Source organism: Megalops cyprinoides, chromosome 7, assembly GCF_013368585.1.
Source record: "Megalops cyprinoides isolate fMegCyp1 chromosome 7, fMegCyp1.pri, whole genome shotgun sequence".
NCBI lineage: Eukaryota > Metazoa > Chordata > Actinopteri > Elopiformes > Megalopidae > Megalops > Megalops cyprinoides.
The window spans coordinates 33,246,830-33,265,358 of record NC_050589.1 but is presented as its reverse complement, the minus strand read 5'-3'; the positions used below and the strand labels follow the sequence as shown (position 1 = coordinate 33,265,358).

The 18,529-nt window shown below is 40.8% G+C and overlaps 1 protein-coding gene across 2 annotated transcripts in view; it reads left to right on the top strand.

The window, feature by feature from the left end:
- LOC118780504 (potassium voltage-gated channel subfamily KQT member 2-like) overlaps window positions 1–18,283 on the top strand; it is a 42,760-nt gene extending 24,477 nt beyond the window's left edge. Inside the window, exons 9-17 of one of the 2 annotated variants that reach the window (XM_036533035.1) lie at window positions 1,180–1,248; window positions 1,580–1,609; window positions 3,211–3,264; window positions 5,878–6,122; window positions 12,355–12,463; window positions 12,871–13,002; window positions 14,119–14,211; window positions 16,675–16,798; window positions 16,878–18,283. In XM_036533035.1, the coding sequence (XP_036388928.1) occupies window positions 1,180–1,248; window positions 1,580–1,609; window positions 3,211–3,264; window positions 5,878–6,122; window positions 12,355–12,463; window positions 12,871–13,002; window positions 14,119–14,211; window positions 16,675–16,798; window positions 16,878–17,594 (1,573 nt within the window). In that variant the 3' untranslated portion in view covers window positions 17,595–18,283. Of the gene's footprint in view, window positions 1–1,179; window positions 1,249–1,579; window positions 1,610–3,210; window positions 3,265–5,877; window positions 6,123–12,354; window positions 12,464–12,870; window positions 13,393–14,118; window positions 14,212–16,674; window positions 16,799–16,877 lie in introns of those variants that run through there. The other variant, XM_036533034.1, reaches the window with a different exon arrangement.
- Window positions 18,284–18,529: the final 246 nt, after the last annotated feature.

Sequence of the window (18,529 nt, the reverse complement as noted above, 5' to 3'; positions counted from 1 at the left end):
CAGCCTGTGCATGACATGAATTAAACTAAGCAGTTTTGTCAACTTACCCAGTTTGCTTAGTTTAATAAAACATAAATTCGGTCAACCATATTTATTTACATGTTACCAGCTTCTCGATAACCCTGTTCAGCTCCACAGCCATACTGCACTGTAAGCTGCCAACACAATTGATGGGTTATGGATAAGTTCATTGATTCAGGAGTGCATGTCCAACGCATGAGCTGACGAATATTTACTCACTTTGAATACCCATTTTCACTCTGCACATACAACCCACACTTACCGACTTCTGATAACAAGCTGTCATGCTTCCAAAGTTGCATCTTTGCAGTTAAAGAACTGAAACAGACCTCAATAGGGATTGGTGTACTTTTGATTGACTTCCAGTAATACAATCTTATTTGTGTTAGTGGTGTCCACTCCTCATCCTGGAGATCCATTTTCCTGAGGGTTGTTATTGAGATACCTCTGAAACAGCAGCTGACTCCTGCAACACTGAGGCATTCGAGTTCCTGTTTAATTGATGGGTCATTTTTAGTCACCCAGACCAAAGATGGATTGAAGCCTGAATAGTCATGGATCTCCAGTGAACACCTCTGATTTAAAACACATTTGTTACTCTGTTGTAAATGTGATCACTGTGGTCCTTGGATCCCTCTGCATGATTCACCTCTAAGCACTTTTCCTGGCTCAGTTCTGCCATATAGAAGAGGTTGAGTTTGTGGCTAATTAGTCTAATCGAGGATCTGTGCATCGGAATGTAAGATACACTGAACTGTTGCATCCAGAGTTCATGATTAGAGTATCTGGAAAGATACTGCCATCCGCTGTAGGCAATCCCTCACTCTTAAGTCATCCAGTCATGTTGTAAAAACTGAAATTGTTATGATCCATATTATTTTTAAAAAAGGGATAACTCTGTCATAAGGATAATGTATTACAAGTGTTTCGTTGATAGGTGTAATGACAGAACATGGACCACAAATAACCTTTTAACTCTCTAGTGCCCCTAGTGGTAGGATATTGTTTCTAGGGTAGTCACTCAGTCGGTCAGTTAGGATCACACCAACTGTTTCAACCCTACCACCCCCAGTAATAAAGAATGCAGCGCATGTAAGTGTGTATAAGGTTGAAATATTGAGTTTAATCTCCATGTGGTGGTACCTGTCTGTGCCGCAGGCTCATCCCTCCTCTGAATCAGCTGGACCTTTTGCGGAATCTGAAAAGCAAATCTGGATTGTCCTTCAGGTCAGTGCAACTCATGTATCTTAGAGTAAATGGTTTTTGAGGTGATTTTAAAAATGGCACTTTAACACAATGCAATTGCCAGTTTAAAGACATTTTTCACTTCCCATAACTAATGCAGGATATGCGGTAACACTTTTGAGATGGTTTATAGTTAATGAGGAGGGCTGGTTTTTGTTCTATGTGTAATGCAGAAGCTACATTCCATTTGTAAAAGTATTGAGCCAGTGTTCAGTAATGGTTTTATGGAGCGGAGTAAGGCTGAGTAGAATGTTTCATGGTGTGTGTGTGTGTGTGTGTGAATTTGTGTGTTTCTCTTTTTCTATACTCACAGGAAGGAGGCCCAGCCAGAGCCCTCTCCCAGGTCGGTATCAAAGAATGACCCCTTCTCCTACATGTTGCACTGGGTTCCACAGCATACGTATGCTCTAATGAAGTGCTTTATTGAAAAGGAATGGGGGGTTTTGCCACTGTGCCACAGTGCCATCTGCACTCCAGACTACCAACACCATTACACCCAAACGTCCTGTCTGATCCAAACCAACGGCTTTGATGATGCTCTGCACATATGGTGGGGCTTGAGGGAAGTGGCCATTGAGGACGTAGTGTCCTCATCCACAAACTCCTGCTGCAGGAGTGCTGTAACTAACTGGACTGCTAACATTATGAATCTGGGTGAAATATTTTACTGAAAAATTTAGCCTTAAACCCTACTTTTGTCTCATCCATAGAAGCACCCCATCTGTGTCAGTGCTATACTGATCTCCTTTTTCCATAAAAACATAAATACAAATAAAACTTTACATTATATGACTCGTATTGCTGTGTAATTACACTGTAATTGCTGATGTTCTATTGTACTATATTGCATTTAATTGAAACATAATTATCCATATTTAATCATTTATAGCATTTTTTGTGCTTGATAGCACAGTTGAAACACTAAAGCTATTCAAACAACATACAGTAGTTGCTGTGTCAACACTGATTATATTAATAGCATTTACTTGAATTCTAACAAGAAAATAATTATGATGTTTTTACACAGCAAACAGAGTCACAGTGTAAAGTGCTGCGCAGTATTAAATCTATAAAGTGCTTATCTGATGTGTTTTGCCAAACTTATGTTGTGGAGCTGAAGCTGCTGCTCCAATGAGAAATATCAATTGTCTGTAAGTGAACTGGCCATACAGACTGCTCATTTACCAGACAGTACCTGAGCTGACTTTTGAGAATATTCAGTTAAGAGCATATTCAGCTCAAACTGTTCCTGGATTTAAAATGATTATGTCTCCTCTAATCTCTGTCTGAGTGTCCAGTTCAACAGCAGCTTCACCTTGCTACGCTCTACAAAATAAGTCTTGCGGGATCATGTTTTCTCAAACTGACATGACTGCCTCTGCTATCTTAATTTGTCTTCTAAGCAGCAAAGTGTTCCCAGAATGCCTATACAGTGCTTTGATCAGCTGTGAAGGCAATGTGCTTTCTGCTGCTGTCGCTGATGCTTTGTATAGGCAAAGTGAATAGGATGATTTGGAAACTAGACTGATGCTGCTTGAGTTGATGCCTTCTGAAGACCATCCAGCAGGGGGTGCTGATGCTCAATCTGAAATCTGTGTCCATACAAATATGTCCTGAGGCCTCCCTTATCACAGTGTACAGATATGCTTGGAGGTCGGCCATGAAAAAAATGTAGCTGAACTTGGCAACAGGACAACATGCCAGACATGCTCAGGGTATCTTGACATTCCATATTATACACATTACCATCTTTGCCAGTAATAAATCAAACTGATATTCCACATTTTCTACCATTTTACTTTTTCAAATCATGGTGAATCCATGATCACCACAAATACTTTGTACAGATATTTTTCACAGTACTCTTCTATTGTAACCAGTATTGTTTAAACTTCCTAATAGGGAGTTTTCCTTCTCCTAATGCCTCTTCTCCCTCGTTTCCAGTAATGAGAATTCATGCAAAGAGACCCTTTGTGGGTGCTGCCCTGGACAACATAGGTACCCTGGGAATCTCCTTGCATAGATACTAATATCTGCACGGCTAGACTTTCTTTTGAGCGTTTGACCCCTTTTTTTTTTACCTTATCTTCTTTTCTCGATTTATCTGCCTTGTAGATGTGGCCAGGTGCAAACCAAATGGCCCATTAGTCTTGTCACCATCAGGACTAATGCCGTTTATTTAGATTTTGTGACCACTTTGCAAATGTGGTACATTTTCAAAAGCAATGAGACACCAACACCCAAAAGGAAATAAAAGATTTGGGGTGAAAGTGATCTTTTTTTCCTTTTTCTTTTTTTATTTACTAAAATATTTGCTGTTAAATTAGAAGACACTCCAATGCGCATGCATTTTCCCTTCCCTGAAACATTTGCAGTTTTTAGCTAAATTTAGCTACATTTGCTAAATTATTTGTACCTCATTTATAAGTCCAGTATATGTAAATGAGTATATATAAAGTATAACTACACATACTGTAAAAGGATATATGTATATATACTAATACTTGCATTCATATATCATAACATATCTTTTTTTACATTTGGTTTTAAATTGCAAGCTGCTTGATGCCATGCTAATTTACCTCCTTTGTTGCGAGACATTATTTGTTTCATGCATTACATGGGTTCTAAGGTCTTTCCATGGTCCACCAAGGCACTGAAATCCAAATGGTTCTGGCACATACGAATTTACTTTGCACCACTAGTAATGACATTTGACGGTGATGGAAAGACATCATGTGAAACCAGGCAGCATTTTGCTCTTTGTGAACGCTACACACTTGCATGACGTGGTGGCTGTTGAACTGAGACGCAGGAGAGGCCCAGCTGTATGGCTTGGCGGGAAAATGACAGAGACACGTGCATGTTTGAGTCACGCTTTGCATGCTGGGATAGATTAAGGTGATGTGTTGCCTTTTTTTCCTAGTATTTCTCATGGAAGTGAACCAGACATCCTAGTCCGGATTCTAATTATGAAAACATCTCCAGGATCCTCTCAGATTAGAAGCCTCTCTGCTCTTATAGCTGTGTTTGTGGTGAGAGAAATCAAGCTGAACCTTGTGGACTAATCTCTACTGTCACCTTGAATTTCTCTAAATTGGGGTGCTGGGGTGGCAGCTCAAGCCTGTTTAATATATGTATGAGTAGCTACCTTCTGGCACCCAGGAGGACACAGGCAATGTCTTTAATGTAATTATAAAACCACTGTAAGCTATAACAGTAACAGTATATTTTTATCACCACAATTTACCTGCATCACAAATAAAATGATATATTTATTTCGCTTGACCTGCACTGGCCACAGCAATCTTACAAAATACAAGAAGAGTTCAGGCAACTCAGTAGTCTGTGCCTGTTTCTGTAGTCTGTCCTGATGTTTCTGTTCCTGTAGTCTGTCCTGATGTTCCTGTTCCTGTAGTCTGTCCTGACGCACTGGTATGATTGAATTGAATTGAAGTGTTATAATTAGAATGGAATTTGGGGAATTGATACTTACTACAGTTTGAAGTCTGACTCCATAACAGCTTATACTGCAATTGCATTAAGCACAGGAATACTTAATATGCTGTTTGCGATTAGTACTGTATATGAGGTAATCCAAATGTAATCCAGTTAGTAGTATGACAAGTTTATTTTGCTTAAGGTTGTGGTGTAGTCAGTTTCAGAAACCTTTCTATTTGCAGTGCTACTCACATAACCACTTACTCAGGTGTCCTTTTTCTGTATTCCATATTTTTGAATCTGTGTCATCTGGCTTTTCTGAGAAAGAGCAAAAAGTGGAATGAAAAGCCACGGCCTTGGACATGAGAATGTTGTGACCTAGGCCGGTGTGAAACATTTTTAACTTTCATTCCGCTAACATTCTGCTAAAGGCAAGTGACGAGACAAACGCAAGTGAGAACATGGTCTACTAGCAGTCTGTATGTTTTGTAGTGACCTTGTCTTCTACAGGGAGGAAGCTTGAAGCATCTGATATGCGCATGCTTGCTTGTCTTTCTCCATTGGCCCAAATCATTGCATGTTTGACATGTGTGCAGACACAGAGGTTAAAAAAGTGAAACCAAATTTTCCATGTTGTTAGTGCAGAGGTAAGGGATCATTTTTATACTTGATTTGCCAAATGCTGAAACTACGTACCATTATAATGGAGGAAAAATGAATTAACATGATAAAGCATAATATGAAGGTATTCAAAATTAATACTTATATCCATGTATTTCAATTGGAATATATATATTAAAAGTACCTTACTTTTGCAGTATAATTTGCAATCATATTTTGTATCAGAGACATGTGTCCATATTCTTTCAATAACCATGTTCATTTTTACACTTTACATACATTTTGAATATCATGAGTGTATTTTAAAATTCATATTTATAATTCCAACAGCACCCATATATACTGTATCAACTCAAATGAGATATTAATCCATATTTTGAGTCTTCATAAATGCCAGAGATTCTTTGTGTGGATATAGTGTATTCATTTTTCTCTCCGTTCATTGGTTGTATTGAAACCTTCTTTGGTGACGGTATGGCATTGCTTACGAGTCGGTAATGGTCAGCTGATGCCTGTTCTGTGGTTCCTCTCACTCCCTCCCGCCTGCAGCAATCAGAAGGTCAGCCTGAAGGAGAGGGTGTTCTCCAGTCCCCGGAGCTCCGGGACCAAAGGGAAAAGCTCTCCCCAGGGGCCCGGGCAGGGGCAGGGCCAGGGAATGCGCAGGTCCCCCAGTGCTGACAACAGCATGGAGGACAGCCCCAGCAAGGTGCCCAAGAGCTGGAGCTTCACCGAGCGCAACCGTGCCAGGCAGGCCTTCCGCATCAAGGGCAGCGCGTCCCGGCAAAACTCAGAAGGTGGGGAGAGGTTGGGGGGCCGTCACTGAATCTCGTTAGGTGGTTTGAATTGATATCCCTTTGGTCCTTTGTTGGGGACACCGATTATTCATCTATGATCACTTTAGTCTGTGACAAAGTACCATCTGTATGTAGCTCTGTCCCCTAAGCACAGCAAATTGCAAGAGAATTTCCCTGTCTGCAAAGGTGACATCAATTATTGCTTATAGTGCCTGAATTTAATATCAATTACCTGTGGTGTCTTTTTAACGACACAATATTTAATAAAAGACATGGGTGACACTGAAAGGATTACATGTATTTTACCATGTTCTATCTTTTTTTTTCATGTCCAGAGCTCCAGAGCTTCCCATGCATGTCTTGGTTTGGCAGTTTTTGTCCAGAGACATGTGTTGTATTGCCCTTATTCATATAACTTGAGTGTTTTCAAGATTTGCAGAGGGACTCATTGTCTGTCAATGATCCTCAAAGAACATTGCATACCACCTCCAGTCTATCACATTGTGAATATCATAAATGCTGTTCAAAAGGGAGGAAAGACTTTAGAGTGGTATCTTTTGGGTAAAGTCATAGTGGGTGACTCTATCTTTTCATCTCTGTTTTGGTATGGGTACATGCTTGTGTCTGCTACCTGTGCATCTGTGTTGTCATTTGTGTGCTTTTGTAAGACAGCGTATGTTTACGTATGCGGGACAACCCAGTTCTGACCAATGCCTTTCCATCTCTCTGTTTGATGCTGATGCTAAAGTGCTGATTGAGATGCAGGATGAAGATTTCAGAATGAAGAGCTCGCCAGGTCAGCAGAAGCAATGGGTGCTTTGCTATCCATTGAACTTCTACAGTGAAATAATCCAAAGCACCACAGCATAACTTTCAGCTGTAGGTTATGCTATTGTGCTTTTCTCCTTTAAAGAAAACACATTTTTTATAAGAACATGGGTATGTGTACAATGTAGTAAGGTAAACAAGAAAACAAGTGTGAAGTTAACGACTGCATCTATTGTTCTTTTAAATATTGTGTATTAATTCAAATATTACTCTAAAATCATAATTCATCTATGCATTTTCTTTTCCTTTTTAGAATTTTAAGTTACTGGACATGTACTGTTGAAAATGTACTGTGGATTTTTATTTGTTTCCAACTATAAATGCAATCATACTCCAACACACTGCAACCTGGTAAAGATGCAAATTAGTCCTGCAGTAACAATGTACCACTAATCAAATGCTTACTGACATTCAGGTGTATATCATACTACTTACTATAATGTACAACTAAAAGGGAGTTGAAACTCCCTTTTCAATCAAATGAGATTTCTGATATGTTGTATTTCACCTTCAAAGCACTTGGTTTTTAGACAAGCTAATGATTCCACAGTTTAAATGACTACATCTTTTTCAGGATTTCGAGCCCTTATGAAAAAAGTCATATTGATTATGGCTAAACCTAAAGATGGCTTCATGGTTTTGATTGAATCTCAGCCTTACTCAGACAAAAAGCCACATAAGTGTTACATTTTCAGTCCAAATGATATTTTGTACTGTAGTGAACAGCACCAAAATATGTTATTTCAGAACAACTGCACGTTTCTGAGTGCAGTAATAATAGGGCATAACATTTGAATTGAATCTTTGATGGAGCTCCTCTTTAAGTGTTATCATTGGAAAATTCAGTAGTGACATCTCAGTACTGATGTTCAAGCACAGCAGTTACTGAGCGGTATAGAGAAAAACACAGGAGTAATTTTAACTTTTCAGGCTTTTAACAATAGCATACACTATGAATAATGATGGACATTTTTTGGCTATTATATTAGTATTCATTTATCAAATTAGGCAGCTTTGCTTTGTCTAAGGCCCACATCTATTCACAGTGTACTTAGTTCTAAACTTTGTGTAACACATGTAATTTTAAAAAAGAATTTCCTTGAACACAGAGCTCTTTATGGTGTGTATCTTTAGTTTGAGCTAAGGAGAGAGCATATGTGCCATGGTTAGATCTGAGCCTTGGACATTTTAAAATCTATGCTGATCTGTCAACTGATAATGGAATCCAAGTGATGTTAAATCTTTGTTTTCTGCCTTCTCAAAACAAAAATGGAAGTTTGGATTAAATACCCCAACCTTTAGTGTGTATAATAATATTTTTAAATTGTTTATTTTGGAGTAAATCACAAATAAAGCAGTAAACATAATCTTTGATCAATTGGTGATATATGACATATTGTCATTGGGTTTTAGTACCTGGAGGTGCTAGAAATTGGTTGGTTGTGGTCAATTTAATCCAGATTAGAGAAAAAAAATCATCTGTTGTGAATTCCAGTTATCAACAAATGCATACATTTTTGGTTTCATGTCGTAGAGCAACATTATCTGGCTACCTTCTTTTCAAATTTACAAACAGAAAATCATTGAAACTATCAGTGCTCCTGAAGGTACACTAAGGCTGAAAACCATTTCATGCTTACATCCATTTTCATCAGGTTCAGACTGCATTGGGGAATAATAATATTATTGTGATTGATATACAGCTCAACATTATGACTGTTGATTTAAGAAACTTAGAAACTGTTTAGCGATCCACCACATTTTATTTATTTCTAATTATTGAAATGATCTTCCCATCACCCCTTATCATCTTTTTGCAGGGACACCCTGAAGTTTGTCAACAAATCCTTTGTAATCCATTCCATTAGAAGTCCAGTCGATATTTCTGCCCTTGCTTTCCATACACCAATACACCATCCACTTTTCTTTGCTCATGTGCATTTGACCAAAGATATTTGCAGAACCCCAAAATTTGACAGTCTCCTGTGAAAGCCACACTGTACCTTCAGAGAGCTAGTGCAGTACATGAACATGTATTCAGAGAATAAAGGGAAAAAGCCAGTCTATGATCACTAATGCAGGTTTCTTTGGTAGAGGATTCAAAAAAAAAAAAAGGAAAATCACAAGACCCATTAGGCCTATTGGTGACTTCTGCTTAATGAAATGCCTATTTATTCTAGAATAATCATGATTACAATTTTATTTTGTTATCATTTTAACTATTCTTTAACAAACTTTATTTCATGTCTCTCCCTTTCCACTTCTTTGCAGCAATTGAGGGGTTAATCAGTAAGAGAATATCGCACATCTGCTAGGGGTTGACTGCAAGGACAAAAAATATACATACATATATGAAGGAAGCTAGCTGTGTCAGAATCAATGGCTGAAGCAAGCCGTGCATGCAATGATGTTAGTCACATCTCATCACCTCATGCCAACAACCATCACTCCATAATAATGAATGACCACTTGCGTACGCTGACCCAAAGCCATGCGCTTCCAATGGCTGCCATTCCTGCATTCTGACCTGCATGAAGGAAGCTGACCTACTCTTGTCTCACAGAGACGACTCCGTATGATCGATGAGGTCTGAGGGGCTCTGCCCCCAGCGCTACAGGGCACTGAATTAGCTCCCCCCCACAAATGGGCCCACCCACTCAGCACTGGGGTTTGGGAACTTTTTCATGGCTCTGTAGGAGACTTGCATTTGAAGCACATTCGATCTTTTATTTTACCCCTTCCCTAATGCAAGAAAGGTTGCTGGAGAAAGTTGACACTGTGGCCCAAAATCCCTGACTTCTTAACAAGGCCCCATTTATTCTTCCCGAATTCACTTTTTTTTTTTTTTGTTGCATGCTTTGTGAAAATATATGATCTGCACCTGATTTATAACTGAAATTATAATTCTTCCTTGTCATATCATTGAAAAGCTCTTATTTTGATGCAGCTGTATTGTTCATTATAGCTTCTCACAAAAATATATAGCTACTATGGCAATAATGTGAGTAATGGATTGACTGGAACTGTGAAGGTGTTGAGTAGTTCTTGGTGCTTGTATTTCTGTGAAGTCTAGACAGGTTTTGACAGTAAAATGAGTAACCATATTGTTTTTGGAGAGTATTCACAGCAATTCTGTGTTGAAAGTGCTGATCTTCAAATGATCTGTTCCACACTGTCAGCTTTATTATATAATATTTTACTTAGCTGATATTGCAACAGCGACTACTTTAGAAATTTGTGACTTATATTAAATTTATTTGAAATAATATACAAATATGCCAGGCAGTCAGGAATCAAGATCATTTAATCTTTCTCTCTACTGGATTGACACCGGAAAATGAGTACTGAGTTTTTAAATGACTTACTTTAACGGCAAGAAATCTTGAGTAATATTGAATATTCAGCTGAGAAAAGCTGTTTTCACTTGTTGCTGACCTAAAACTCATTCTCACTTACTTCTCCTTACAAATGATTGTTCATTCCCATATCAAGACTCCAAACATTTTAAAAGCACTCAGTAGCTCATAAGTATCATTTAGACATATTCCCAAACTGAAGAACTTTATTTGGCACTTTCCACACTTAAATGTTGCTCTTATAACTTAATTTTAAATTTCATGCATACCAACCTAGCTGCAATGACCAGATCATTTCGTGAAAGAGAAGTATAATGTTTCATTTACACCAGATTTGATTATTTTGCAGCATTGGGAGGTAACTCTTTGTAATGCTTGTCTGCTCAGTTTTTGGATTTAGCCACCACATGAGTGTAAAACTGAAAAAAAAAAAAAAAAACATAGGAGAATCAGTTTGGAATGTGAGACGTTTCATTCCTTAGAACTAAAGGTCACATAGAAATGTAAATGCAATATTGAAACCACACATAAAATACATTTGCATCTTTACTGAACTCCAACTTGGAAAATGTACCACAATAGTGGGTTAGACCATAACTTGTTTAATGCTGACATACTGTTCCCACCCAGTCTGTCTCTGTAAATGTGTATCAGCTGGCGTATTGCATTTTTCAAAATTCTGTGTGCTGACACATGGGTTGCTGGCTACAGGCTTAGTTCTAACTACTTCTCAGCATTTTGCATTGAGATAAAATACACAACATTGCTGTATTTTTCAGTTTAAAGTCTGGCTTTGGAAATTGATCAGACAGGCATTGCATTGAAACTAACTCTTCAGATTGCTTACAAAGGTCCATCTGCAAAGTGGCATTCTGTTAAAAAATGCAGGGTCCACAGCAGGAAATATTCTCTGCCCTCTGTATATATACCCTCTTCCCCCTCCCTCCTCCCCTTGTGGTTACCAGTCTTGACAGATTGTAAAATGTCCATAAAACCCAGAGAAAATGCCTTTTGTTGACTGCTAACTGCTAACTGCTTGCTGGGCATCTGCAGTTTTTTTTAAATCTGCACTGTCAGCTCCCTGCATTTCCTGTTTACTAAGGAATATAATAAGATCCCTTCATGCAGCCTCCCTGCTTGTTATATACGTAATCTGCTGAGGTTTGGGACCTACTTCCTGCCTAATTTCTCATCTCTGGCCTACAAAGCTGTAACTCAACCTGCAGATTGCATATAAAATGCAGGGAAACACGTTACATTAAGAAAATAATTTACTTATGTAGTTACATCGTAGTGATTTGTAAATGCTGTAAGTACCTCTTGTCACTGAATAATTCATGTGGAACATGACTTTTGTTTTTATCTAATCATACAAGTTGTGTTATTAACCGTAACTCTACCCCTAACCCTAACCCTGACCCCAACATCATCTGTAGCCCTGGGCCCCAACCTAACCCTAAACCCAACCGCAACCTTTTTATGTAATTGCCCAAATTATGCAACCTTCATGCTGCTGTAGAGAGATTAATTATTCAGCTGCGATGTGATTACATCTGTAAATTACTTGATGTAGAACGTGACCAACAAGTGTGACAGATACTGAAGCTGTCTGGCTCCTGCCGACCTCCATGCCTGCCTTTCTTTGCGGCATGGTGTTGGCACTATCGAGCTGCTTCACCCGCGAGCGTGGTGCCACTGTCCCAGAATGCCTCAGTTTTATTTTTGGGCCACAGAGGTCAGGTCAACCCCTTAATCTCTGGGATTGCCTCTTTGGTAGTGCTGCACCCACCTCCTTCCTGCATCAGGAATTTTTGACATGACCAGCCACTGAAATCAAACGGACACTGTCATTAACCTGCCCCCTATCTAGCGGCGTCAACCCCCACGCCAGTTACCGGGTGGCGCAAGTTAATGGCCGTGCCTCGACCTCGCTTCCATGCAAGCATTGAGACTAAATGTCTGGAGGTTAGGGGGCAGTTTGGGGCTGCATTCCCCCCTCTCCCACCAATGCTGGAGTCATCTGTAAAGACTTTGTCCTTCTTTTGTAGAAGCCAGCCTCCCCGGAGACGACATTGTCGATGACAATAAGAGCTGCCATTGCGAGTTTGTTGCACAAGACTTAACCCCAGGATTAAAAGTTACAATCAGGGCTGTGTGGTAAGAGATTTGTGCAGCACATTTTGATATAAATCATTTCCATTAAAACTTGTGACACTGTCCTCACATTCTGGCACTGGTCACTATCCACTTGACCAGCCCATTAGACCATAGATTTCATCTTCTTCCTGCATTGTTTAGATCAGTTTATTGAACCATTACTTTTACAATCTTAGTGGTTCAGAAACAGTGTAGAGGAGAAACTGTAGTCATTTAAAAGCGATTATAATTTGTCTGAGGAAATCCCCAAATGCCTTGTTCTTGGTAATTCCCTGGAAACTCAGAGAGTGTGAAGTATTGGGAAATGATTATCAACCAAAGGAAGTGAAACCATATAAAATTTTTCATGCAGGTTGAATAACGTGTGTTGAATTTTCTCACGCCTGCAACATTTCCCCTTTCCCCAGCATTATGAGGTTCATGGTCTCAAAGAGGAAGTTCAAGGAGAGCCTGAGGCCTTATGATGTGATGGATGTCATCGAGCAGTATTCGGCTGGACACCTGGACATGCTGTCCCGAATCAAAAACCTGCAGTCCAGGCAAGACCCTGAGCGAATCTCACCTCTCTCTGGTCACCCAAACCCCTCCGCTTCCTGTTCTGTCCTCTTTTCTCTCTCCAAAGGCCTGTCTGCAGCTAAACGGCTAAACACTGGGTACAGCACTCTGTCAACCGGTCCCCTAAATTGTGCAGTACTGCACACTGCATGACTCATATCTGCCCTGTCTGCTGTACGTGACTGTCCTTCCCACAGTGTTGTGTCACATTGTCCACCTGTGTCTCCTTTCTCAAAAGAAAGGCTGTTGTGTGGTGAAGAGGGTGTCTTGCTATGCCCTCTTTGTCTCATGTGAGGTGGAGGCTTCTAGGTAATGACCTTTATCATGTTGTGTATTTTATTCTGTTGATCCAAACTCCTCACACAATCAGGACCCCAGCCCACTGTTTCATGAAACAGTTTGCTCTCTTGTCTTATCTGAATGCCTCTGCTGCATAAGGAGACTGTCACTGGGATTGACCGGATCCCGTATGTTGGAGATCTGTGCTTACAGGGGAGTAAAAAACTTGAAAACCTGTTTCACTGAATGGCTACTGCCAGCACGAAGCGGCGTTTTGCTTTGCATTCAGTGCCCCCTGGGCTGGACGAGATCTCTTTACCATCAGAGCATGGTACTGTGTGGCCTTGTGTGCTGATGATGGACACAGCTAATTCATGTTTCTGAAGTTGTGCCAACCATCCAAACGGGGGAAAATGAACCAAAACAGGGAATCACCTTGCCTCCCCTAAAGCTTTTGGTTCGCTCCCTCTACCCTCATTCCATGGGCAACTTCTCCACTGAATAAGTACTATATATGTTGCGAGTTGAAAAAACGGTTCCACATATATGTAAATATATTCCAGCTTCCAGAATCAAAAATGCGAAACAAACAAGACAATAGTGGTGTGCAGTTTCATTGAAATAGATTTATTTGAAAAAGAAAAAAGCACAAAAAACAAACAATGCTGTTAGCACAATCCATTGTGTGCATGGAATATATTTTCACTTATTTGCCCATGTTATTTTTAATTATTATTATTTTGTAATTTGATGTGTCGTAGAATTCCCACATGTTGCTTCATTATGCATTGTGCTGGTGTCTCTTCTATTTGCCTTGCCAGGATAGACTTGATTGTGGGTCCCCCAATCTCAACTCCCCGCCATAAGAAGTATACCATCAAGGGACCCAAAGAGTCTCCCCAATACTCTCCTAGGTTAGGCTGCATCAAACTGCATCCTTCTTATTGGGCCATTCACTTTCTCCCATTTGATCAACAGCAAAAAAACCTTTTTTGATTCAGGCTATGTGGCAGTACATTAGAGTCAGCACCTGTACTTGTCTCAGCTTCCATCAGTTAAGGTCACTTATTGACCACAGTTAATGAGCATGCTGGAAGAGTAATATAGCGAGGACTGTTAGCATTGCTATTTAGAGTGGTTGTATGTTACACCTCTGAAACCACTTATTTTAATAATTACATTACTCATTGATTCTTTGTAACAAGCCATACCTTCTGGGAAGAAGTTAACATTGCATTTACATTTTTATACCTAATTATTCCAGTGCCTTGTTTTTATCTAATTATTACCCATTTTTCCTGAGGTCTAAAGTACAAGGAATAGTCCAGAAGGTTGTTACTCAACTAATGGTAAAACATTCCTTACTTTGGTGTACAACCTGAGAACATTAAATACTCATAATCAGCATATTATGTAAATTACTACTGCAGCTGCAGATTTAACAGCCTCAGTTAGCCAAATTAGGATGTCTCAGACTTTGCCCAGCTGCACGTTTTCATGCTAGTCTCTTTTCAGACTCTTTTGACAGTCTGCCCTTATTTCTTTTTTCATCACAGGAATATCAAATTTTACAGGCTCTGTTAGAAAAGGAACCAGGGGAAATACTCAAAATGCTTGGTTTGATATATCAAGCCATCTTGACACATTCCAAAGAGGGTTATTTTGAAAAAAAAAAAAAAAAAAGAAAACATAAATGTAATATAACTCTTCAAACAGGTATATATATTAAGGTAAATTTAATATAAATATAAAATTCATCTCAGTTTTTTAGTAAACAGTCTTAGGTGACCTATAGTTTTAAACATCTTTAAATTATCCTCTCAACTAAATGTTAACTAACATTACAAGCTAAAATAAGCAACCCCCAAACACATGCAGGCTGTCATATGGCTGAACAAAAAAGGTATTGAGCTGATATGACTGCGATGCATTGAAAATTTCTGCTTCATCAGAATGCAATGGAAAATGGAAAACAAATGGTGCTCTAAAACATGTCATACCTCCCTATTCACTGCTTTATGCATGGTGGCATGAAGCATAATGAAGCATGTCAGATGATACCCCTTGTCCTGATATGCCACATATCCCTTCTGTTTCTTTTTTTTAATGAAACCCTACTTTAAGAAGCTGCACTGTCTCCAGGCAGGGCAAGCAATGGGCTCATGAATGGAATTCTAGCTGGGCCTGTATTTTCCTCTTATGTACATGCAGGTCAAAATCGAAGTGGCAGTCTGCTGGGCAATTTGGGGAAAACTCATGGTAACTAGTATGGATCAGTCTTAACTAATATTAAGTGTAAGACTATTCACCAATTTAATATACAGGGTATACTGTAAGGCCCCTTTCCCTTTGGTGTTAACACACACTGAGTAACCGATATCATGCAACTGTTATAATCAGTGTTAATTTTTACACACTTCAAGGAATGTTAGTGTGACATTGTTCTCTGTTGAGAATGATGCAGAGCCAGGTTTGGTGAATCATACTATGCATAACAGAACAAGTGACTTTGCAAAGGGTGCCAAAGTCTGCAGTTTCATTTCTTTAATGAACCCCCTACGAGTGCACCCTCATCTCAACGCACCCAGGGCAAAGGGACTTATAGGTCTCCTATGACTTAAAAGTCTTTGTCACATGAATTAAGTAGATTGACTGTCTATGCGTTTCCCAGCTTGCAAAGCACATTGAAGGTCTCAGCCGCCACACAAAAAACAGGAGGAAGAAGACCTTCAAGGGTTTGAAGAGCTCCCCATCCCTTCTTCTTCTCTCTGTGTCGATCCCCTATTCATTTCATTTTACCCCATGTGTGTGCCCCCCCACCCACTCTACAATCTCAGCTTGGCAGATGAGAAATGTACCTGAGAGTGCTCATTCCCCCAGTACCCACAATCCTACATTCCTTCCAATCAAGCCAACAGCAGGAGCGATTCTCCCATAGGCCACTGGTCATCCTTGGTCATTGTAGGACCTGACTTGAGTCTGTTTGCTCGAGAGCGTGGTGTAAGTGGTGTAAGGTTAAGAGCCACAAAACTTCCCTTAAGACATGGATTAATTTTGTCATTCAACGTATGTCATTCAATGTATTAGTCGTTGCACAAATTTACAATTGCTCCCTGCAATTTTAAAAACATTTGTGTTAAGGAAATATGGCAACAGAATTGCAATCTTGCACATTCTTTAGATACAGTTCACAAAATGAAAATATTTACATTTTGCATATTTGAGTGTATTTACTATTCATTACATTTGGCTCTACAGCAATAAGAGGAATACACCTGACTCACTACTCCATACTGCCAGTGTATTGAAAGTAGACATGGAGGAGGCCTCTTTTAACCGGCTTTGTTCTAGGTTTGGTTTCTTTTTCTAACTGCTAGAGTTGACCAGATTGTTGGCAGGGGAGGTCAGGTAACGGATAAGGAGCGTCCCAAAGGCACAGCGGAGGGAGAGATCCCGGATGACCCCAGCATGATGGGCCGACTGGGCAAAGTGGAGAAACAGGTAGGGTGAGACTCTGCTGCCTCTTGGGGTTTCTCCCCAGGCTGTGTGCCAGGCATCACGAGTCCTTTCCTTCCCACAGGTGGTTTCCATGGAGAGGAAGCTGGACTTCTTGGTCAACATCTACATCCAGCGCATGGGTATCCCCCAGTCTGAGACTGACGCCTACTTTGGGTCCAAGGAGCCTGACCCGGCGCCTCCTTACCACAGCCCTGTGGAGAACCGACAGATGGACAAGAACGGACCCTTTGGTAAGATGATCCACTCCGGCAGCTCGGCCGGCCAGAAGAACTTCGATCCTCCGCCGGGCAACACCCAGGGCCACTGTCCTCCCTCCACCTCCTGGCAGCAGCACCCCAGCCAGGGCAGCTCACCTGTGGGAGACCCGTCCCTCGTCCGGATCCCGCCTCCCCCGGCCCACGACCGCTCCTCCACAGGCCACAGCGGGAGCCACCGGGGGATGTCGGATCCCCTGCGTCTGGAACAGCAGCACCAGCAGCAGCTGGAGAGGGACAGCGCCCTGAGGGACAGCGACACGTCCATCTCCATCCCCTCCGTGGACCACGAGGAGCTGGAGCGCTCCTTCAGCGGCTTCAGCATCTCCCAGTCCAAGGAGAACGTGGACTTCCTCAACAACAGTGCTTACTTCGGCGGGGTGGCGCTCTGCGCCAAGGTCCGGCCCTACATCGCTGAGGGTGAGTCGGACACCGACTCTGACCTCTGCACCCCCTGCCCCCCGTCACCACACTCGACCGGAGATGCAGTCTATGGGGACAGGGGCTGGTCAGGCTCCAAGTAGGCCCAAAAATTGGGACTACTGGTCCCAAGCATGCCCCGGAGACCATATCTGGAAGTGTCTCCTGTAAGGGAGAAGACCGCATCCTAGCAGGCTCCTGTGCTTCAGTCCACCTGGTGAACGCTGGAATGACTGTTGAAACTACTGCAATGACTGCTAAAAGGAATGATGAAGCAACTTCTGCAGTGACCAGGCCGCAGTCTTGGCTGTTTCTACCCATCAGAAGTCCTCTTATAGTTTGAGACATTCGGGTAAACCTCACGAAAGGCACATATACTGTACTCTGTGGACTGTGTCTGCACGGTGTTTTTGAGGTATCCCCATGTCCCTGTGACAGACTGTTTGCGTTGCCCCCCGAATGTATGCGGCAAACTTCAGAAGCATTCTTTCGTTTAAGGAGCAGGAAGATCGCCATTCATTCAGTCACAATTACGAATGATGAGATGTGATGAAAGATGTTCAGGAGATTTCATGGCCATGCACTTTCTCATCACCATCGACATTATCTTCAGTTATGTGACGCAACACACAAGTCAGACAGCCACTTCGGAGCTCATTTCTGGATTTGCCTGTCTTAACCCATGGCAACACAATCACCAAAAAAAAATTGATAAATTGTTCCTTGCAAATATATACTACTGTGTAAACTACGGTTATGCACCAGCTAGCAATGCATTAGAGCCCTGTTCTTCCATGACCTAATGAAAGCTATGAAGAAATAAATCCTTCCAGGTGAATCACAACTGCTTTGCATGTTGGTCAAAGCATGTCATTACAAGTAATGCATATTTGAAGTTCACTCAAGTAATATTGTCACAATGGCAACAAGTCTTATAACTAGAAAATGCTTAATGTGCTCTAATGGCAAACAACTGCCTTGGAAAACAAAGCTACTGTATGATTTTGGAAATAAGGAGAGCATTTGATTCAAGTCAGAG